The sequence below is a fragment of the Pleurodeles waltl genome, chromosome 12 (genome assembly GCF_031143425.1).
Source record: "Pleurodeles waltl isolate 20211129_DDA chromosome 12, aPleWal1.hap1.20221129, whole genome shotgun sequence".
Classification (NCBI taxonomy): domain Eukaryota; kingdom Metazoa; phylum Chordata; class Amphibia; order Caudata; family Salamandridae; genus Pleurodeles; species Pleurodeles waltl.
The window spans coordinates 65,338,455-65,362,872 of NC_090451.1; the positions used below are offsets into that span (position 1 = coordinate 65,338,455).

General features: G+C 45.4%; 1 protein-coding gene across 1 annotated transcript in view; it reads left to right on the forward strand.

The window, feature by feature from the left end:
• The first annotated feature begins 1,189 nt into the window (after positions 1–1,189).
• The window catches only part of SIRT6 (sirtuin 6), a 60,978-nt gene continuing 37,749 nt past the window's right edge, over positions 1,190–24,418 (forward strand). The window contains exons 1-3 of the mRNA XM_069216174.1: positions 1,190–1,366; positions 16,053–16,180; positions 16,354–16,536. Of these exons, the coding sequence (XP_069072275.1) occupies positions 1,301–1,366; positions 16,053–16,180; positions 16,354–16,536 (377 nt within the window). The 5' untranslated portion in view covers positions 1,190–1,300. The remainder of the gene's footprint in view (positions 1,367–16,052; positions 16,181–16,353; positions 16,537–24,418) is intronic.

Genomic DNA, 24,418 nt, shown 5'->3' on the forward strand with positions numbered 1-24,418 from the left:
AGTAGGAATGATGGAAGAGAAGTAGGGATGATGTATGATGGATGAGAAGCAGGGATGATGGAAGAGAACCAGGGATGATCGATGAGAAGTAGGGATGATGTATGATGGATGAGAAGCAGGGATGATGGATGAGAAGTAGGGGTGATGCAAGAGAAGCAGGGATGATGGAAGAGAAGCAGGGATGATGGATGAAAAGTGGGGATGATGTATGATGGATGAGAAGTAGGGATGATGGATGAGAAGTAGGGATGATAGATGACAAGCAGGGATAAGACGCAGCAATGAGAAGTAGGGATGATGGAAGATAAATAGGGATGATGGATGAGAAGTAGGGATGATGTATGATGGATTAGAAGTAGGGATGATGGATGAGAAGTGGGAATGATGTATGATGGATGAGAAGTAGGGATGATGGAAGAGAAGCAGGGGTGATGTATGATGGATGAGAAGTAGGGATTATGGATGAGAAGTAGGGATGAGGAGTGAGGAACGAGGATGTCCTAAAATGGATGCTGTACATTTGATCTTAAGACAGTTTAATTTTTAATGAAGGCTGAGGTAACGGTAGGCTGTAGCACTGCTAAGAAGTAGTCTACAGTCTAAATCAGTGGCTCTGACAAGTGCCATGCCATGACTGTTGAGTGGTTCATGTGTACTGCTTACACTTATAGTTTTGCACACCTTTCTTTACAACTACAACAATCAGCTGCACATTCATGCAGCTGTGCCATGTCTGATGCACACCTGCTGGGACCCACACACAGCACCAGAACTCATAAATGTAACTTCTACCAACACCCTCTCATTATTGTACCACAAAAGCAGTAGTTACTCACCTGACTGCTGGAACAAGCTTTGAACACTTCGAAAAGAAGTTGGACAGCGCTATAGGAAAGCTACCAGTATTTGAGCAGTGTTGAAGTAGGCACACATTTAGTACTACCCATCACTAAATAAATACATAAATGAACGAATGAGTAAATACACGAATAAATAAATAAAATACATAAATAAATTAATGAAAAAATGCGGATTCTGCGAAATCAGCATAGGTAAATGTTTTTTTTTTCAGCTTTACATTCCATGATTCTCTATTTTTGAATGGCCTTTTACCATTTTTGTAAGCTATTCACATCCCTTTGTGGGCGGGTCTTGGTTTGGGCTTTTTTCCGCGTACCTGGATCACTCTGTTTTCTCTCAAACAGGAACGCATACAGCTCTGCCGGAAGTGGGTGATGCTCGGCCTCGGGGGGGCCGGAAGTGGAGCCCCGAAGAGTGAAGCGGGGATCCTTGGATCACCATGTCTGTCAACTACGCGGCTGGGCTCTCCTCCTACCCCGACAAGGGGAAGTGCGGCCTGCCCGAGGTGAGGGAGTATTGGGAATGGAGACAAAGGGGGAGTAAGCAGAAGTGGGTGGCCTGGAGAGGACACATGATGGGTGGGAGGCGGGGCTGAAAGAGAAGGGTGCAGGGAGGGCCCCTCCTGGGAAGCTAGCAGTCCTGCTCAGGGGTGCGGAGGGCGAGGGGTGGCTGAAGGGAGCCGGGGGCCCGGTTGTGACACCTTTGGGAGGGAGACCACGGGATTCCTGGCGAGAGAGTAATGCCAGTGTGAGACACAACCGACCAGCTGGTCCAGGGGTGCAGGCATTGGAGAGCCCCGAGGGAGTGGGTATCTATTATAGGGGTGCAGGGAGACCTGTGGTGGCGACACTATACATTCGGGCACAGAACCTTGTCTCGGTGGTTAGGGGAGGTTAATGTGGGGAAGATGTCCCCCCTTTCTAGCATCACTGTGCAGGACACTTTGTGTGCGTCTAGACATTTTGCTCTTGTGGAGACATCAGAAGATGTTTGTTGAGGAGTGGGAGTATTATACCCGCAGAACACATTTTTGGGACTTCATTCGAGAACCTCTCGTCTGAAGTAGTCCATTTTAAAATATTCAACTGCCGTATTTTGAATATATTGAGAGTGATCACTGGGTCACTCTATTTTAGCTTCAGTCCATCACAGCCCCCTGACGCGAGCCATGTGTTGAAGTTAGAGGGGCTTCGTTGGCTGCTCGCTTGTGGCACCTTAGAAGAGTCAACTTTAAAAACGGAGTAGTTGTTATTCAAATTGAATGAAATAGATTTAAGCCATGAAGCCCTGATAGTAAACAACAGTATTTACAACGGATGCTGCCCAGTAACCACCAACTGCTCCGGAACTAAAAAAAAAAGTCCCACTATGTACTGATGCCTTTTTTCCATTATAAGAATCTAATGGAGGAGCTTAGAAACAGGCTCCATAAAGGAAGCGTATACATTTTTTTTTAATTAAATACCTTGACAGATCCCTACCAACGTACGTAATTCTCTGGGGTGGCCGGACTCCTACATTTAATTGTGACTTTACCATTGCACCTAGATATGCTGGAATTAATGTATTGTAAATCTGCGCAGTCCCTACAGCACAGTGACATTTACACAGAAAGGGCAGGTTTTCTCCGCCGCGTTGTGGTCCATTGAGCTAGTTGAAATCTGTGAAATAAGGAGACATGATTTTTATTCCTGGCCTCTGCATTTGGCCAAACTTGTGTGTTGTGCGGCATTAAACATACTCTCCGCATTTGTTTGTTCAATATTGGAAGTATTTTTATTCAGTCTGAAAGCTGCTAGAAAGTTTGAGGTTAAAAAAGGGATTCGATATAACCTCATGGATGGGCTGGTTTACAATCCTCGGTATCACAGTCTACACTCCAAAATGTAATATGGGGGTAAAGTAATTCCCTTTGGAATAAGCAGCTTTGCTTTACAGTCTCGGGTCTCCAACTTTACCAAACAGTTTGTTCTCGGGCAAATCATACTCTTCATATAGGTCTAGCTCCTGATCTGCCTGTATGTGTGAACTTTGGACGAGGCTTAATGGAAGAAATAAATATCAAATGCATATTCTCAATAGAGGACTCCAGCATGGTTGCCCCTCACACATCCAGGGTTGTTTAACTGCAGGTTTATACTTTCACTATTAGCATCTCTAAATGCGAACGTGCTGCTGTGCATTGTGCAGGACTCTGTGCTGCAGCTCCTTCCGGGCATCTTTTCATAGCTCACAGGCTGAAAAATGAAACATGTGCCATCAATTAGTGAGCAGCAAAATGCAGGGCATTTGGCGTTCTGCACCTGCTGATTGTAGGCAGTGGGGCAGACCATCTAAATGTGGGACAAACGTGGCAAAAGACAGAATGGTTACCCACCTTAGTTATGGGCGGGAGGGACATCTGATCTATGGTATGTGAAAAAAGGGCTTCAAAGGGTGAAGCATATAGGGAGTTTTTGTGCGGAAAGAATGAGACTAGTCAGTGCTTCCTTGAATGGGTACAGAGAGAAATGTTGGGCATGCTGGTGCAGCGTCAGGCCTTCTAGTGTTGCAGAGACACCAGAATGCCAGACATGTTTATTGTATAGTGTGTGCTTCATTGCTTAATTATTACTAGGCATTTTATCGAGCATTGATCTTTCGGGTGCATTGTATCTTTCCACTCTTGTTTTTGTGAGCAACTGCAGCAATACAACTTACAAAGATAATGGCCAAGACAGATGATTAGGTTGTAGTTGACATTTTTTGTCTTGTAGTTTTTTTGTGCCCATTTTATGCAGTTTGAGTAACATCTATTGCTTGATGATGTGACTGCGGATTGGCATCATTCCTGTCCGGCATTCCTGCATTAGCAGGCCATGTCTTTAATCGCTGTCTGAGAATTGGTCTTTGTCTCATGTAGCAAGTAAATAGATTTGTGTGATGATGAAGGAGTGGAAGATGAATTATGGTTTCTGAGGGGGTCTGTATGTGGTTTGTAGATATTGGAGTGAGTGGTAAAGGGTACCTTTTTTGGGCTAAGAGTCTGTGCTTAGCAAGGCCTTGAGGTCCTCTAGCTTGACCTTTTCGAGCATGTTTTGCAAGGAATTATCAGAACCATTTAAGGGTGCAGTCCGAGATGTGTGAAACATATTGGATGTGATGCAGAAATTTGATGTGTTCCATGGTATTGGACTCATCTGAGAGTGGAAGAATGGACATGCTTCCTTCAAAGCCCTGTTTCTCACAGACCTTGCCGATATACTCAACTCTTTCAAAGTCACTTCTTTTTAAAATAATTTCTTACCCTCATCATTCCTCAAAGTTCTCTTTGGGGATGCTCCTCCGCCCGACTTTTTATTTTTATTTTTTAGATGTATTTATTCAGTTTTTGCAACAAGCAATACAGCAACATTGCATAATACAATAAACAAAACAAACAGCATGGCAGAGTAGCAGTTCACACCATATAACCACATTTTATCCAGTGCAATAACCAGTGTTCTTTTAATTCAACATTAATCTAGACACCATCAGCGGGTGAGAGAGCACATAAAATGTCATCGGGGGGAGCCGGGCAAAAAAGGGGGCGGGAGAGAGAGAAGAGAGCGCCAGGGTGTCCGCACCTCAAACTCTGGCATCTCCCTCCAGCTGTCGCCTCATCACCAATCAGCCAGTGGGGTGATCGAACAGGTTCATGCATACGAGCCCCATCTACTTCAATTCCCTATATATCGCAAATCTGGACCCCTCTCTCTGACAGGGTCCCCGAATAGCGACTAAACTTAACTCCAATAGTCCACAATCATCACCACTCCTCAACCCCCCCTTCCTCTGCCCCCCTTCGGGCATCCTCCCCGAGAACGCCAGTCACTCAGAGCTTTGTGCTACAGTACCTGGCCACTGTTCCTGGTCATCAGAGTCACACGAGGTCCCAGTTGTTTGCCCGTCCATATCTCCCTCCTTAGGCTCAGCTCCCAGACACTCAATCATAGAGCTCCAAGCTTCTGGATCTCGCTCAGCATTCTCATCCGTCCGAACCTTTCGGAGTCTGTACTCCTCAGCTATTGCCCATTCCACCAAATCAGCCATCCATTTTTCACAGGACGGGGAAGTTGGGCTAGCCCAATGAATAGCAATGTAGTGCTTTGCTAGTATGAACCCCTGCTGTGCAACCCAATAGGTAATTTTCCGCTCTTTTTTTGGAGAGAGTGATCAATCTCAACAAACAGTGTCGCATCGTCATGTCTGTTTTAACTATGGTGACACCTCCACCAAAACGTGGTCTCACTATCTCACACCAAAACGACTGCAGGGACCCACATAGCCAAGTAACATGGGCAAAAGTGGTAGGAGAAGCACTGCAGCGGCTGCACTTGTCAGTTTGTGCAGGAAATATTCTATGCAGTTGCTGTGGCGTCAGATACGCCCTATGCAAATAATAAAACTGCGCCCATTTAAATCTGGCATTACTGGATCCTTCCTGCACTTATGCACATTCCCTGGCCCAGTCCCCGTCCTCTAATGGTAGCTCTAGATGAGCATCCCGCAGTGCACGCACCCAAGATATCTATATGTCTATCCCTATTTAGGGCAACATTCATCCGTGAGAGAAGCCCCCTGGGCCGAGCCCGGATCTAACAATACTTGCATGAAGTGAAATTGTGAGGGTTCCTCTGGGAAGGAAGTCCATATCTCCTGAGCCGTGCTCGATATACTAGCATACCGCAAACACTGTCCCCGCCCAACTCGGAAGTGTGTCTCAGCCTCCTCCCATGTAGCAAACATTGTGATACAAATCCCCTGCATTATTGCAGCTGCTTGCTCACCAATCCGTGAAGTCCATTGCCTCTGCTATACACACAAAGGGGCGCAGCTACCATAATGGTAACAGGCGTGCATAAGGCACTCGTCGGATCACCCATGTGACCGCCCGCTGCCACATCCAAGCCACCTGTGAGACCACGAACAGAGCACCCATGGGGAGCCCAGCACCATTCATAAGGAGTGTCTGGAGCTCCGCTATTAGTACTGTCCTATCCAGCAGTGTTTTCTCCCAGTTAGGCCCATAGTCACACCAGAGGGCCGCATATTGCAACAGACCGACCAAGTAATATAAATGACGATCCGGCACACCAAATCCACCATCCACCAGATCAAGCTTCAGTACCTCGAGGTGGACCCTACTCCTCTTACCTACCCAGATCAGGGACACCAATAGCCTGTCTATCTGGCGGAACAATGTCAGCGGAAGGTCACAGAAAGAGTTCTGCATGACATATAAGCATCAAGGGAGGAGTGCCATTTTACTAAGGGAGACCTGACCCATATCTGACAATGGGAGTGTGGTCCAAATTTGGACAGAGGAGCTAAGTCCATCCACCAATCTGCCCATGTTCATACTATACTGTAGCCAAGGGGAGTGAGTCACCCATATACCTAGATATTGAAATGCCTCTTTCTCTCATGTCAGACCCACCTGCGGGAGCTCTGTCACCTCTAAATCAACCAGGGATGCCATTGGGTAGAGTACCATCTTGTGCCTTTTAACACAGAGGCCCAAAACCGCTCCAAAGTAGTCAATAAGGCTTACCAGGAGAGGGACCAAGCACTCCTGGTCCGTTACAAACACCAAAGCATCATCTGCATACAATTAATTAGTATGCACCCTGGTCCCCACCTTTGTACCCCAAGCTTGGAGCCTCTCCCGAAGTTGTACAGCCAGCGGCTCCATCACTAACAAGAACAGGAATGGGGACAGTGGACAACCCTGCCTTGTACCTCGCTTTATAAGTAGGGGTCAGACACCATCATCCCTGTGTGCACCCTCGTTTGCGGCGCCACATACAACAGGCGAACCCATGACAGGAAGCTCGGCCCAATCACCATTCGGCACATCACCTCCCATAAGTACTCCCACGACAGAGTATCAAACGCCTTTTCAATGTCCAAGGCCACAAGTGCAGCTTGCAACTCAGAGCCTCTATTTTCCTGCATCACGCGGGAAAGTCTCTGCAAATTCATATGTTACGCCCTCCCAGGCACAAATCTGCCTTGGTCTTCGTGCACCAAGTGCGTAATCACTCATCGCAATCGCAGCGCCAGTACTTAAGCAAACAATTTTACATCAAGAAGTAACATCGACAATGGTCGATAGGAACTGGGGCCAGTCTGATCCCTGCCCTGTTTTGGTATCATGACTATTGTCGCCTCTCTCATATGTACAGGCAATGCCCCTCTCCTATGCAGCTCGCCCAGCATCTCTAATAGTCTAGGGAGAAGTGTGGCTGAGTATATCTGAAAGAATTTAACCGGAAAACCGCCGGGGCCTGGTGCTTTACCGCTTGGCATATCCAGCAACGCCTCCTGCAACTCTTCCAATTGTATGTCTCCCTCCAGTTCCCCTGCCTGAGCCTCCGTCAGCCCTAGAAGCTGGAGGTCTGCCAAGAACCCATCTATCAAGGTGCATATACCCCCCTCAAGTGGTCGTGCCATAGAGAGTTGACCCGTTGCTTTCCCCCTATCATAACTTCAGCTGGCCCACAAAGGGATAAAATCACCAATGGAGGCCTCTCACCCTCTAGTAACCATGCTAACATGCGCCCCGACCGGGTGCCCTCCCGATGCAACCGCTGTCTGTAATCCCAGCGCACCAGATTATCCAATGTGTTCCACGCGACCCCTATCCATCTATGCACCTCCAAGATCCCTGGTGCATTCACAGCACCATCTCCTTCTCAACTCTGCAGTATCTCCAGGGCCCCCTCCTGCTGTGTGAGCTACCTTTCCAGCTTCCTCTGTATACCATACACTTTCCCAATGCTCACTCCCCTCACAACTACCTTTAAGGCCTCCCATTCCATTCCGCGGGTCCGGGCTGTGTTTCAGTTCTCCCTGATGTAGCCCTGCAGTGCAGCCAGCACATCTACGCTATAGTCGAAGTCCCCGAGCGTCTCCGCACAGACTCCATAGGGGGACAGCCGGTCTAGGGGTGGTAGTCTCACACTCCAGCACCAGTGGGGCGTGATCTGACAGAAATCGCACCTGATATGCTGCCCCGCCACGCAGTCAGTGAGCCATCATTAGTTAGCAGGATACGGTCCAGCCTACTATATGCTTTATGAGCCGGTGTATAACATGATTACGCTTTGGACATAGGGTGAAGTTCTCTCTAGATGTCCACCAGGTGCAGCTCTGTCATGATTCCCTGAAGTCTAGTATTCATGCAGGGTTTAGTGCCCCTTCGCAGCAGACATCTATCCAGTGTGCCATCTAGCATGCAATTAAAATCACCAGCCCACAGAATAGGCATTCCAACATAGGGTAGAAGTTCCTGTTCGAGGGTCCTAAAAACTCATCATCATCTGTATTCGGTGCATACATATTTAATATACAACATTCACGCCCATCTAGATTCGCGTGCAGGAGGACGTATCTACCCGTCACATCCGCCACCTGGCCCCCTCAGCTGGAGCGGTACACCAGGAGCCACCCATATCGAAACCCCTCTTGCATAAGATGAATACGTGGAGGAGTAAAGCTGGCCCCTCCACTTTCTCTGTAGTTTTTGCACCTGTGGGTCCATCAAATGCGTCTCCTGTAGGAGAGCAGTGTGAACACCAACTCGTCTGAGGTATGAGTGGACCTTATGCTGTTTTACAAATGAGTTCAGACCCCGCTCATTCCACGTAAGAAAGCACACTGAATCACTCATTGGGATCTATTTCAATACACAATCATAGCAGTCTCCTCCCCCCGAGCCCCACCTGTCCCACGAGCCTGCTTGTACATCGTTCTCACTTCGCACAATGTAGCATCTTTCATAGTGTTAGTGCAACTGATCCACCACTTCTGTGACAAGAAACTCCATTGCAACAATAAGCAATCCCCTTTAACACCTATCCCTCCCTGGGTAATCACCTCTAAACAACTTGTGTATCCTGCACTTCTCTGCCGCCTACACCTCGACAGAAAGCAACACAAGAGAAACTCCCACCGCACCACAAGGAAGCTCAAGGTGTCCTAGGATAGCGTGCATCAAGTCTACCTCCACCAATACTCGATTCACACTCACACTCCCCACAGATAACAGCAAATATACCAAAAAAGAGAAAAAATTATAAAGCAAATGAAAAACAAACAAAGAAGAACCAAGGAAGCTAGTCGAGGGGAATTCTCCTTGTAGTGCTAGCCCCCTCTTGTTATTGGTGCCCTGCGCCCCTTGGTCACTCCAAACAAGAGAGGAGCCAGGAAGGAAAAAGGAGTGGGAGCAAATACTGCAATTTCTGCCCACATATAGGATGGGGGGGGGGGACCAGCCCAACACCACACCAACAGAGTAGCATTTTCACTTTTTCCCTCTTCCCTCTCCTCTTTTCCTGTTTTTAACCTTCACGCATTGACTGTTATGCACAACATACTTTCAGGTGCTACGAGGCGCACTCCGTCTGTCCCAGCTGACTCCACATGTGTGCATCCCCTTCAGGTGCAGCCCTCGTCCAGGTCTAAGGCTGAGCCCTCTTCTCCCTGCAGAGACCCAGTGCGCGAAGATGCTGCAGAGGTAACTGTCTCCACCAGCATCCTGGCCTCCTCTCTCTCCAGCTGCCGCTGCTCCAAACTCAAGGAACCATCTAGGCGCACTATCACTCTGACCTCAGCGCTGCGTCGCCTACTTTTCTTCGTGTGGTGGCCATAGAGTCACCAGCCCTCCTGACATCCCCTCGGCCCCCTCCAGCGAAAGGGTTCATCGAGGCCCCCCACCCCCTCCGAGTTCCAGCCAGTCCCATGCCACCTCCAGCGTTTGGAAAAAATGTGAGCGGCCAGCATGCAGAACTTCCAGCTTTGCAGGAAATAGCAGCATGTACATGTAGCCGAGTGACTTCAGTTTTTGCCTAATGCCGCTGAATGATTGTCGTTGGAGCTGAACATGTCTCGTATAGTCAGGAAAGAATCGTATGGTATGATTCTCAAAGGTCGGGTCATTGTGTTTCCTTCCTTCCTGTTTACTTCCTGCAAGATAGTGTCCCGATATTTATAGATTAGTATCTTAGCAATAATTGTCCCGGGGGGGGGGGGGGGGGGAGGCCTCCGGGGTGGCCGAGAGGCTAAGGCTCTATGCGCCCACTCTACTACAAACACAGCTGACCTGGGGGCTCAGGTAGCGCCTTCCTAATCCAGTCCTCCAAAAATGCTTCTGGGGCGGCCCCTTCCGTGCCCTCCGGGAAGCCCACTACCCTCAGGTTACATCTTCAGGACCGTCCTTCTGCATCCTCCGCTTTCATCTCCAACTTTCACGTCTTGGTCTCTAGAATAGCCACAGTAGCCTTCAAGTCATCTAGCTCTGTCCGTATGGTGCTCACCTGGTGCTCCGTGGCCACAGACCTCTCGCCTGCAGCACGCAGATCTGTCCTCAACAAGTTAACATCTATTGCAATTGGTGCAATCTGTGTCTGTACGGCTTGCCCAGATGCCTCTATGGCTGCCGGGATCTGTGCCCCAGAAGTCTCGCTCACTTCTCCTGGCAATCCACCAGTAGTGCGCTGTAACTCTTCTCCTGACTGCTGTGTTGTGAATTGGTCCATCTTACTTTGCTGCACACCTTTTTTCCCCCTTTCCTTGCCCATTGTGTCCACCGTGGCGTGGCGCGCCTGGGAGCTGCACTATGAATAAGTGGTCAACAGGTAAGTATCCCAGGATTTGTGTGTACCTTCTGGCATCAAACGGTACTAGGCCCAGTAGAGTCACTCACAAAGCCCGCACCTCCGTCGCGGCCTGCTCCTAGTCACGTCCGAACTCCTCTGAGAACCAAGAGGTGCAGGATGGGGGGCTGGGACAACCGAGCCCCACCCGCAGCAGCTATCCAGCGGCTCCTATTTGCACTCCTGCACTCACTGTCCAGCGGCGTCTTCCTTTGAGGAGTGCCAACTTCCCAGCCATAGGGGGCCCCCCGCCTCACTCTCACCTCCACCACCCCTCCTCCCACCAGCCTCCACTCCCACTGCCAAATGGTAAAAACAGACTGGGGAGGGCAGAGTCCAGTCCCCAGGTCGGGCCCTGCAATCTGCCACTTTAGGCCTCTCTCACCACTGCTACCTCCTCCGCAGTAGCCCCTCAGCTTCACAATGGTACCTCCACTCACTTTTGGGGCCCATCCTGTGGGTCAGGCCTCCGCTGCTCTCCCCTTCCGTCCTGTCTCTATTGGAGTTGCTGGTAGGACTCCGATTGCCACTCCTCTCTCCTCAGGGGGGCCACACCTCACTCTCCTCTACAGCTGCACATGTTCTTGCGGTTGCGGGGCCCAGGGACAACAGGATCATGCAGGATTACGAACTTGGAGGCTGGAGCACTAGCTCAGTGCTACTGGTCAGCCCTTTTGCTTGTAACACTACCCTCTATGACCCCTAACCACCATTGACAATGCCTCTGACATCCAGGTATCCGTCTAGAAGCTTGCAAGACAGGCTAAATCCCTGCACTTCTAAATAAAATCCTACACTAGATCCTGATGATTTCTCCCAACTACTGGCCCAACACTTACCTACCATTCATATGCAAGATCATTGAAGAAGCATTCTGTGTTCAATTCCTAGGTCCTATTAATTCTAACCATCTCCCACACAACTGCTAGACTGGCTTCTAAATATGATGCAGCATGTACACCATGGGCAGCAGAGTGAGCATTCATCTAGGCTTTATGGTTTTTTCAGCAGCCTTTGATTCGGTGGACAGAAGGAAGCTGTGATCCATCATGCTTGATATCAGTTTTGATTTGGTCTCAGTTTATTTTTTGGCTCAGATGCTCGATGGGTTACTGGCAAGGGTAAGGTATGGGAAAAATGGGGAGTTTACTGATACTTACGTGGCGTTAGGCAAGGCTGCATTTTTGTCCTGTTCTTATTTTGTCTTTATATAAATGACTTAGAAAAGCATCTTCATGCAGTGGAGGCAGATCGAAATTCCCTGCTCTGCTGTATGCTGATGACTCTGTATTAATATCTTAAATGGGTGTAGGCCTACAAAAACTGTTTAAATGGGTTCTTTTTGTTTGTGAATGGTTTGAGCTTAAAAACAAATATGTACAAATCCCACGTTATGGTTATTGGGTCTTCTTCTAATACGTAATCCCTGTTTTTTTAGATCGGGGGGGAAGCACCTTCACATACCTAGGCATCCCGTTTGATTCAAATCGTTTTTGGACCCATCTGATTAGGTGTAGAATGCTGAAAGCTGATCAGGCTACAGCAGCCCTTTTTAGATTTGCTCAGAAATTGGGCAGTAAACCACTGGGTGCAATGTTGAATAATTATCATGCAAAATGTATGTCACTGGCTACATTTGGAGCAGGAGTTTGGGGTTATTGTGAAAACTTGCAAGTGGCTGAAAATAATTTTCTAAGGAAGCTTCTCTCAGTTCCAAATAGCTTCCCTATCACAGTATGCCACTCTGAACTGGGGTTGGTTCCGCTACAGGACCACATTAAATTAGCCCCTCTGTTGTTATGGAGAGCAATCTGGATTAAGCAGGAAACTCTGCTCAACCAGTCCATAATTAATGATGCCAAGTCCTCCAACGTGGCTTCCAAATTTAAATGGTCGAGCTACTTGAAGGGGCAGCTTTCCCTCTTAGGGCGTGAGGATTGTTATCATAATCCTTTGTCGCTGATCATCATCTCCAAAAAACAACTAAGAGATGACTCTTTTGCCATGGGAGAACAGTCTAGACGTACAAGTGGCGAGCTATCTCCCCTTGGTCACCACACATACTTTGGAGCCATATCTTCTGTTTCCATTATCTCATACCCAGAGTTTTTATCTAATTAAGTTTAGATTTGGAATCGCGCACTTATTGGTAGCTTATCCCAGCTGTGCTTTTCATGTTTCCTGTTTAGAGCCTTATCCACGTGACTCAATGACTGCTTAGTCTCTTTTACATTTCATGTTTTTTTGCAAACTTTGTCATCCTGAGGAAACAATTTTTATTGACCTTGCTGAAGTTTTTAAATATCCGGCAATGCAGACCAGTCCTATTTCACCTGCAGCTTTTACAAACAGAGTACATCTGTTTGATGATTTACAAATGTATTTCTGCAGTGGGCGTCTCGGGAGAGCAGTGGGGAAAAAGGGTGGTTCTGGGATTATGGTTTTGTATTTTTATTCTGCGACTGTATATGTCTGTGACAATATCTATTTACATGAAGACGATGAAGAATGACTTGAGTAAGAGTTTTTCAAGTACATGTCTCAAAAGAATCAAAATTTGCACAGTGTCGCCTGGTCTATCTGCCCTAGCAAACTCTGTAAACTGCATTTATTTATTGTACTATTTTGAGCGTGGACCATTCACGGCCAGTTAGCCGTCTGGGGAAACTTTTGTTTTCTCTATTTTGACCAAGCTACCCTTTTTAAATGATTATTATTGTACTGCTTGCATTTGCTTATTATATTGCAATTCTATTTCTGGTAACTTTATGTTTTTTAAATATATTTGTGTGTCTGATTTTAACTTGTATATGGTATTGCATTATGAACTGTATGCTTTTACAATTTTTATATAAAAATGGAATAAAGCGTATTTTGATGAAGATGCAGCATGGAGACTGCTACATAATACATTGTGGACAATGCCTTCTTGACCACAAATGAATATGTTCCATGATACTGCTTATCCTCGCAGCTGCATTCAGCACAGTCGACCATCCCACTGTGATATGCACTCTGCGGTCCCAAATGTAATGTCAGTGTCCTTCACTGGTTCTCCTGCCTGTCCAAATTATAACAGTGTATTCACCTGGGCACCTCCTGGTAACAAAGTTCAAGTTCACCTTTAGAGTCCCCTCAGGGTTCCATACTGTACCCGCCAGCTTCTACCTCTACATGAAGCAGTTTGTTGTTATAATCATAGGTAACAGCATCAAGATTTACCAATATGCAGATTAGACACCACTTTTCTTGAAAGTCTCCTCTATTTCAGACATACAATGCCTCAAGCATTGCCTGCACATCATCTAAAACTGAATGTTCAGTTCCTACATGAAGTACTACTAAAACAAAACAGAATTCCTGTTATTTACTAAAAATAAGACACAGTACAAAACTGCCTCAATGAATTGAACCTTGACAGCTTAGATCACAAACTTTCATTAGATGCTTAGTCACTTGGGTTCACCCTGGACACCAACCTCTCCCTTAAGTAACACGTTGCCACAAATAAAAAAGACAAAGACAACCTGGTACCAGCTCTCTTTTTAAAGTAAATTGAACCTGCTTCTTCCATAAAGCAACTTCAGACCCACTGTACTCTTGCATCTTTATGGTGAGAACTCCCTGATTCATGGCCTTCAGACTACACACCCGAACCTTTTAAGGGCATCATACATACTGCAGCATATCTTTTCCAGGGCCTGAATAAAGTTTCTCAGGGCTCAAAAAATCCACTCAACCACTTGCATTGGTGAGTCTTATTTGATCAGGTCGAGCTATTTTTAATAATTACTCGTCCCTTCTTCTGAGTTGGCACTGAACAGGTGTTCTGTTCATTTGAAAAGTGGAGGGGCAATAAAAGAATCCTTGAAATCTTGTTCTTGTGTCTTATTTGCTCTGTGCTCACAGACAGAAGTCAAAAGTCAGTTTTTCGTACAATTAATTTTCCTGCTGACTGCAGAGTTCCAGGAATTTGTAAGTTGAACTGTGTGACCTGCTGCTTAGAATGTAACATAAAAGGCTACAGGGTGTCCGGTTTTTCCTAACACACAACATTTAAATGACTAAGTCAACTGTGCAAACACTTCAAAATATATCTCAGCAGCTGTGAAAGCCCTTTTTTATATTTCTGTGTGATGAAAACATATTTTATTAGGATGAAAACAAATCATAATACTTTACATGTTGATGTGCAAAGGATGTGTTTTCTGAAACCCAATATTCACAGATTGTGAATACACTATATAGTTTTATCAGTAAAGCTGCAAGTTAGTGGAGAGGTTTTTGGACATTTCTTGGAAAGTTACTGTGTGTAGATGACAAAAGTGCCCGCATCATGGTTTAGTAATATATTTATTAAAATTGAGTGTTTAAACAAACTGAGAAACACTCCTGCCCTGATTGCAATGTTGTTAGTAAACTAAAAGAAGTCCTAGGTTATGTAGGCTATACCTCATGGGTATGTGGGCTAGATTCTTATGATGCAGGCAGCAAACTTTAGTCTACTTAATCAAGCAAAGGAGGTTTTTTGTACTGCAGAAATGCTGAGCTCACATATTTGAAGGTGCAATCATATGTGAGACTTAAAAAAAAAAAAAAGGCAACTGCAAACTATTTGCCTAGGATCACACAATTTGAGACCCGTTTATGGGTCAAGCACATTACAGTTAGGTCGAGTAGATTATATAAGTTACTCGACCTGCAGGCCTAGTAACATTTTAATGATTTTTCAAGACCTGATTCTACATGGACTTAACGTCGAGCAGTGACTACATTCGCCATTATTTGTGGGAACTATGGGTGTCCTGCATTTGGGTTGCAATTGTTTGAATCTGTGGGGTTCAGGGTTGTTGTTTGAGGAGGGTATATCAGGGTGCGCTTCTGCACTGTGGGTACTTTTCTCGCCTTTTTTTTGTTGAGTTTCTAGTACCTCCATGTGTAACTCAGCAATGGCGTCAGGGCAGAGGCCTGCAGTCTTCACTGAATCTGAAGTTAAGTATGTCACAAGTTTCTTCATGATTGCCTCAGTGAAAGAGGAGCATGGGGGCAGCACCATTATAGCTGTCCTTGGGGCATCCTTCGTGCTATTGCTGTTGCTGCCTCAACTTTTTGTACTTTTGCCAGTAAATGAGCAAAAGGTTGTGGCTTATAAGGTGTCTGGTGTGGCAGATTAGGTATTTATAGACCTCCAAACCACTTTCTAGAGTTAGCATTGGTTCTTTATGGCCTATCGGACTGACCTGGAGAATAAGCATAGGGCTCTTAATCTTGTTGTGAACTTAATGGGGTCTCAGCGTAGTGTGACCCTGTATGATGTAATAAGTTGCTGCCATTCCAGAACAAATCTGAAATTTCACGAGTTGCATGTAGGAGCTTTGTGGTTTCTGAGAGAGAGTGGGGAAGCAGTTTGTTTCACTGATGTTTTGTTTTGTTCTGCTCAGAGGCATGTGCTGCCCATATTTATGTCAGCTGTTCTTTGTTTTTTTACTCCCTTCATTGTAATTCAATTGTCAGGTGTTTGATCCCCAAGATGAACTAGAAAGAAAAGTCCAGGAGCTTGCAGAACTGGTCAAGAATTCCTCTTACACTGTTTTCCACACCGGTGCAGGCATCAGCACAGCTTCAGGCATACCTGATTTCAGGTGAGTGTACATTCAGCGTGGGGTGACTAGTTGTGCTGAGCCTTGGCATTTGAAAGCACGGATTTGCTATTTCTCAGTAGGTTTCTTTTATCTTCTTTTGACCCATAAATGGTGTTCTTCCACATTCTACATCCTGTCCTTTCAGGGTAATGAGGTTTTTTCTTTATTTTCAGGGGACCAACAGGCGTATGGACGATGGAGGAGAAGGGCTTGAACCCCAAGTTTGACACCACCTTTGAAAACGCACGTCCCTCGAAAACTCACATGGCCTTGCTGCAGCTGGAGAGAGTCGGCATCCTAAAGTTCTTGGTCAGCCAGAATGTCGACGGATTGCATGTGCGCTCTGGTTTCCCACGGTATGAAGCTGCTTGTGCTGGGAATGCTTGGTCACTGCATTGAACCTACTATTCTTCCATTTCTATAATACATTGCTGCATCTTCTGCAAACACAGGTCCCTGCCTCTAACCTAGGTCACTCCAGCTGCTAACGATGCACTGCTGTACCTTGTGCTTACACTGGTATACGCCACTAATTGTGCTTGACCGTCCATGATTGAAGGCTGTGGGTAATGTATGCACTCAGTACTCACATTAAGTAACTGAATATAGTAGCCGGTCTGTAATGTATTGGTTGACTGCCTCAAAGCAGCTGTAAAAATGGTAAAAGCCTTTGTAGCTTTCTAGCTCTGTGTGAGTGGCACTATGCTAATCCTGTAGTTAAAAACTCTGCTAGAAAAGCAGGCATTTGAGGTGAGCATTTTCAGAGTGTCGGTTGGGTTGTATGTTGCTCCGTATAAAGAGAAAAAAGCTAAAGCTGTCTCTCTGCCAGGCACCATGCTTTAGGCACTTGGGAGGATTTTTCCCATTCCCTTGCGCAGGGCCTTCCTGTCTCCCCATGTTTAATATAATTGAATAAGATTCTGTCTAGGTTGCTAGAAAATGCTAATCGCAGACACACTGCATTGGGGGTTAGTGGGCAAGCCAGCTCTGCAACGTATGGCCAATCATTGGCCACTAGTGCATGCCATCAGCCAATCACTGCAGAAGAGAGGTGCCTCAGACATCTCTGCCTCCGTAAAATGTACTATAACTTTCCCCAGCTGCAGTATGGATCACAGACTCAATCGCGTGTGTACTTTCAGCACATTGACAGCCTGCACCCAAGGCCTGACAGTAGCACCCTTAGCCTTACTTAGCCACAGACCAGTAAGTGAACCATTCATCTGCAACCAAGATCTTGTAGAACAGGAAAATTAATACCACAATCTCTGACCCCAAGACCTCTCAGCAGTACTTTGAGAGACTGCATCCACTGCTTCTGCAAGCAAACCCTGCTCCCCTGGTTCTGAGGAAAAGCAGCCTAGCGCATTGTTTTTGAACCACAGTTTGTGCACTAGCCTATGATGCAGCCCTCCATACCTGCGTCTGCTGCCAAGCAGTGTCTGGGTTGGAATTCTTCAGCAGTTGAACATCAAGATGTGTTAAAATATCAACTATTCATCAGTACCCAGCCTCCTTGAATCTGGCAGCAACATTCTTCAGCAGCTGCTTAGCAGTCCTGTGGCTCCTGGAATGTAGCAATTTCACAAAACCCAGGACACAGAACCTTAGTCCCTTAATCCTGCACAAGGTACCACAAAGCACCTAGTCCATCATTCAGCCACGGGTCACAATCCCCTCGGGACACAAGAAGGCATTAACCACACCCCTACCTCCTGTCACCTTCCCAATAAATTATTTTCTTGCTGGAGAACCGTAAAGAGAAGATTTTTGGTTTCCAAAAGTCTTGTACAGGTGAATTGTTCACATACAACAAGTGGTGTGTGACATTTTCAGCCATTTCTGTTTTTTTAGCCAGCAGTTTGGCTCCTGGGATTTGAGCCCATGCTTGGAGTGTTATTAGAGAAAGTCACAGAATAAGAGCATTGGTGGCTATAGGACCATAGTAAAGTTGTCATGCGGTATGGGTCCATTTGCTAGCTTTGCCTGTTCTGTGCTAGAACATCTTGCAGACCTGAGGTTAAGCTCTACCCCTACTTTGTTTGTGTGCGGGGAGTAGGGACAGCTGCTAACGGTGGTGATCAGCTGTACATGCCCATCTACTTCACATGCTACATGTTCTGTGTGAGTGAAGCTTACACTTAGATGATGATGGCCAGGCTCCGGTGCACTTGGTACCCAACTGAAAGTAGCTGGAATCCCTCTGTTTGAAATCAGCACATTTGTAAGGATGATGCCCCAGGCTCTAAGACTGTAGTGTTCGTAGCCAGCTGGGAAAGGCTTGCTAAAGGGGGGAGTCAGAATACAACAAATGAAATGACAAATTCAGTTCCGTCTCTAGTGCTGTTCCACCTGCACTCAGTGCATGTCTGCAACGAGTGATTGTCATTGGAGTGACAGATATCATGCTTCAGTAAAAGCCAATCTACACCTGAAGGGTGCAAGCACTGCTCACACATATGGATATAATAAATGTTCTCTTAGGGAGACTGAACTCATTGTGCCGCCAAGCGATCTTTACATAAATGGCTAGTTTTGCACAGCTGTCAGAATCACTGTGAAGCATCTACATTCTATAGGTCACATATCTGATGAGTGTACCCATGTCTTGTATGACACTTTCACCCTGGTCTGTCTTTCAAATAGCACTTTACATGCTGGGGTTTTTGAGCCGAGGCTAAAATACAAGGTTCGCTGACATGAGGTTCAAGAGAGGCCACTTGGCAGCTAAATGATCACACATGCGAATAGTGACACAATCCTAAAGGGAACAGGTGGTACAAAATAAGCAGGATTGCTATTGATTAAGTTGCAGCTCATCAGAGCTGTACGGCAGAAAAGCATGTGTCCAACTGGAAAGCAATTGTAAAATTTGAATTAAAAAAATAAGTTGGAACAGTGATGCTACAGATTTTCTCCGAAGCATGGCCCTGGGTGATTTAAAGGCCTGACAAATTTCTTCTCTCCCACTCTGACATACTGAAACTTAAACTGTAAATGTATTGCTTTCTTTTTTCCCTTACACTGTCGTCTTCATTTAGTATTGATTTACACACATCAGCTACCAATTTTCATTTAACTTAACATGATAAACTGATGCTTATTCACAAGTTGAAAAATATTTAAACTTCCTCAGTTTTGCATGATTTGTTATGTTAAGTAATGGATGGCGAGTCGCAAATATGCTTCGGTTTCTGTGCAGGTCCATCCTCAGACATACCGTGCCACACGTGTTCAGGACCACAACCTCTGGTGATAGCCTTAGTGAAATTATATTGGTTCCCTCATGGGTTATTATTGCCAAAATATTAGCAACCTCCTTTCTTGCTGTTAGAGATAAAAATCTCATTTTATGTTTTACTCCTTGCCTTGGCCTGATTTCATGGCGATGCCCCCTGAACACCACGGCTTCTCTGTGATCACATCTTGATTGTGATTAATTGTGCATTGAGAGTTATATGCATTTTCAAAACCAGCAGTCAGGCTCAGCAGTCAGTAAGATGCAGGTGCAATATATTAGGGTTACTGGGAAATATTTGTGTGGTTTTTGCTTCTATTGAAAGAGAGACCCAGGTTGAAACAAAGCCTTTTGATTGTCTAAAATGTTCCTTGATACCTCAGCTATAATCAGTATTAGGCCCTTGAAGCTATGTGTGTCTTTCACACTGGTATCTTGTCTGCCTGCGTAGTGAAGGATAGCTGTTCTATGCTATGATGGGATGATTTGGAACATGTGACCTAACTTTATGGTGTGGTGTTGGGGAGCACTTTTGAGTTGGGAGCGTTTCATCACTGTGCAGCGAGAGGGAGGAAGCGTGACTAAAGTATGACAGCAGGGTATAGTCAAATTCATGTTAAGGTAAATGCAGATGCATATAGTGTAATGCCAGGTCAAGTGGATATGTACTTACACTCAACTCTTGTGCTGCATGCAGTGTTGTGTTCACAATGATGTCATGTAGTTGCTGTATACAGTAATTCAGATATTGAGTTGCATTGATCGGTTCAGTGTTGCATGATTTAATGTCAGCCTAATGCATTCTGGGATATTTAGTTCTGGTTTATCTCATTTGAACCAATTGCACTGAATTTCTCCATTTGCAGTAGTCTGTAGAACGAAACACTGGACTGTAATATGTTGTCCTTGGGTACACAGAGTGGTCTGATGCTCATTTTGAATTCCTATTCATATTGGTATTCTGCTTGGCTCCTGTGCCATTTAATTGCATATGACACACAGGCACATTTTGTATCAAGCATGGCTTTGTGTTGTTTGCACAGGTGCTGTTAATCAGTGAATCGTCACATGAGAGTGTGTCGGTGCCTGTTCATGGGGACTTGGGCATGGTCCTTCCATCTTGAGTTAATCCTGATAGTCCTCGCTTGTAAACCACAGAGTACTGTTGAGGTCATGTAGACATTGATAGATTAAGTCATGTTCCTGTTTTACGAAGGACCCACATCTTGGCTTTAAAATGCCCACTTAGATTTGAATGCAGTGTACGAGGAACCCTCCACTTCCACTGAAATCTCTTGCTGCTTAATAATTGCATGTCAGTCGGAAAGGAGATACGGTGTCCCACATCCCATAAGAGTATGGTGTTAAGCAATTAGACAAAAGAAAGGCTTTGTGCACCGAAGTGCAGTACTGTTACAGCTGCAAAAATTGGGTTATTGCTTTTCTAATGAAATGTAGGTGTATGCCATCCTCTTGAGATCTGATATTTTGTGTTCATCCTAATTCAAAGGTTTCAGTCTTGTGCGGCACACCCTGACTGCACTCTTCCATCTCATCTCTGCATGAAGTTTAATGGGAAGCTGTGTGTCTGGAGGTAGAGGAACTGGGAGTGAATGGAAGAGAAAGCAAATGAGTACTGCAGGCTGAAGTTGCCCGCAGGGGTGCCAGAGACCTTGTTAGCAAGGAGAACCATCAGGAAACGGCTACAAGGAGAGCTAGAAAGGAAAGCAAGAGGTTTGCTTCCCACCACAGTTTACCCGAGGGCAGCAATGCTTGATGACCTTCAGCTTCCACCCGGAAGAACATTCTCTATTCATGTACCGAGGGGTTTCTCCATTTGAAAAAACGTTGAGATGCCTTCGAAGAAGCTCTCTGTAGGGCTTGTGTTCTTTTACATCTTCGATAGCTGCTTTTCTCTTCCCCTCTGGGGTCCTCATTATTATAAACTCTGATGCAGCACAGCATCCCTCGGGCCTGCTCACTACCTTGCTTTTCTATTAACTACAATGCAACATGCCTGTCAATCATTTGCTTTGCTCCCCTTGTCCACAGGCAGCCTTGCTCAAATTTCTATAGCGTAGGCATACATTTTTGTACAAGGACATAATGTATGTATTTGTGGATACCCTCTGGATGACACCATCGTTGAACCTGTAGAGCCAGCCGGCTCAGGCTATTCCGTGTGTTGCATCAACAACTGATACGGGAATGTGATGCCTTTTGTCAAGTAGAAATTCTCCAGTTGTGAATTTTCTAAGTTTACAAAGTTTGACAAAATCTGCTCATCGTATACATGTTTGCAGTAGAATTTCCCCGCTTTCTGCAAACTCAGTGTTGGGTACAGAAGTTATCCTGCTGCAAAGTTTCTGCTGTAGTGCGGCTCTGTCAAGAATGAAGGGCCTAGCCAGCTTTGCTCACCTGTCATAGACAAACCAAAGCTCTGAGAGATCTGTCTTCTGTTGTTAAGTTTATTTGCACAGTGGTAACAGGAATAGCCCTCACTTCGGCCAACTTTCAGTTGGCTGGGAAAATGTGGAGGAGATAATGGCCCACAGTTACAGATCGCATCTCTACCTCAGCTACCTTCCACTATCAGTCACCAGATCACAGATGGGAAGTAACATGCCGGACCCACCTTTACAAGGGCCATTACTGTATGCAGTTCTTAATTCTGGGGCCTATTCCCATAGCTAAATCTACACCTGTAAATTCAGTCTTACACTTTGATGTAAATTTACTTTTTTTGGCTATTCACCATTTCTGGGTGTAACTTTACTGCAAAGTGTAGACTTCCATGTATCCACCCCCTAAAACCAGAGATGGAGACAAATTGAAGAGGGTAAAATTAGAATTGTAGTTTTCACGCAAAGGCTTAGATTTCCCCACTCTTGGTGGCAATTTACTCTACTGCGGTAGATATATATATATATAGATATAGATATGGATATCGATCAAAACAAGTGGTCCGAAAAGCAGCACGCTCTGACTGCCGGTGCTAGCATAGGGTTGAGACCAGGACCCTTGAAGAATAAGCCAAGGGCTCACAGGGGCATTCTGGGAGTTAAAATTCAAAGTGCCACTCTTAGAGTCCTTCTTTAAATGTTGCTGATCTTTATTTGCGTTCTGCTTATTTCACAAGTAAACGAATTATGAAAAGTCATACCAGTCTCTGTGTTGTTTATGCCCAGTGCTCTTATGCTCTGAAGGACTCTGAAAGTGGCACTTTGAACTGTAACTCCCAGATTGCCCCTTTGTCTATACAGGGAGTGCAGAATTATTAGGCAAATGAGTATTTTGACCACATCATCCTCTTTATGCATGTTGTCTTACTCCAAGCTGTATAGGCTCGAAAGCCTACTACCAATTAAGCATATTAGGTGATGTGCATCTCTGTAATTAGAAGGGGTGTGGTCTAATGACATCAACACCCTATATCAGGTGTGCATAATTATTAGGCAACTTCCTTTCCTTTGGCAAAATGGGTCAAAAGAAGGACTTGACAGGCTCAGAAAAGTCAAAAATAGTGAGATAACTTGCAGAGGGATGCAGCACTCTTAAAATTGCAAAGCTTCTGAAGCGTGATCATCGAACAATCAAGCGTTTCATTCAAAATAGTCAACAGGGTCGCAAGAAGCGTGTGGAAAAACCAAGGCGCAAAATAACTGCCCATGAACTGAGAAAAGTCAAGCGTGCAGCTGCCACGATGCCACTTGCCACCAGTTTGGCCATATTTCAGAGCTGCAACATCACTGGAGTGCCCAAAAGCACAAGGTGTGCAATACTCAGACACATGCCCAAGGTAAGAAAGGCTGAAAGACGACCACCACTGAACAAGACACACAAGCTGAAACGTCAAGACTGGGCCAAGAAATATCTCAAGACTGATTTTTCTAAGGTTTTATGGACTGATGAAATGAGAGTGAGTCTTGATGGGCCAGATGGATGGGCCCGTGGCTGGATTGGTAAAGGGCAGAGAGCTCCAGTCCGACTCAGACGCCAGCAAGGTGGAGGTGGAGTACTGGTTTGGGCTGGTATCATCAAAGATGAGCTTGTGGGGCCTTTTCGGGTTGAGGATGGAGTCAAGCTCAACTCCCAGTCCTACTGCCAGTTCCTGGAAGACACCTTCTTCAAGCAGTGGTACAGGAAGAAGTCTGCATCCTTCAAGAAAAACATGATTTTCATGCAGGACAATGCTCCATCACACGCGTCCAAGTACTCCACAGCGTGGCTGGCAAGAAAGGGTATAAAAGAAGGAAATCTAATGACATGGCCTCCTTGTTCACCTGATCTGAACCCCATTGAGAACCTGTGGTCCATCATCAAATGTGAGATTTACAAGGAGGGAAAACAGTACACCTCTCTGAACAGTGTCTGGGAGGCTGTGGTTGCTGCTGCACGCAATGTTGATGGTGAACAGATCAAAACACTGACAGCATCCATGGATGGCAGGCTTTTGAGTGTCCTTGCAAAGAAAGGTGGCTATATTGGTCACTGATTTGTTTTTGTTTTGTTTTTGAATGTCAGAAATGTATATTTGTGAATGTTGAGATGTTATATTGGTTTCACTGGTAATAATAAATAATTGAAATGGGTATATATTTTTTTTTTGTTAAGTTGCCTAATAATTATGCACAGTAATAGTCACCTGCACACACAGATATCCCCCTAACATGGCTAAAACTAAAAACAAACTAAAAACTACTTCCAAAAATATTCAGATTTGATATTAATGAGTTTTTTGGGTTCATTGAGAACATGGTTGTTGTTCAATAATAAAATTAATCCTCAAAAATACAACTTGCCTAATAATTCTGCACTCCCTGTATAAGGCAGGTATATGAGAACCATGTGTTCCTACCAACTGAAACCACCTGAGAAAGACGAAATGCGTAGTGGTGTTGGAAGTGCTGCTCTGTGAATAAATGGAATCTACTAATCTTTACCTCTGGGAGTGCAGCAATTCTTGTTGGCTTATATATATAGATATATGTAATATACAC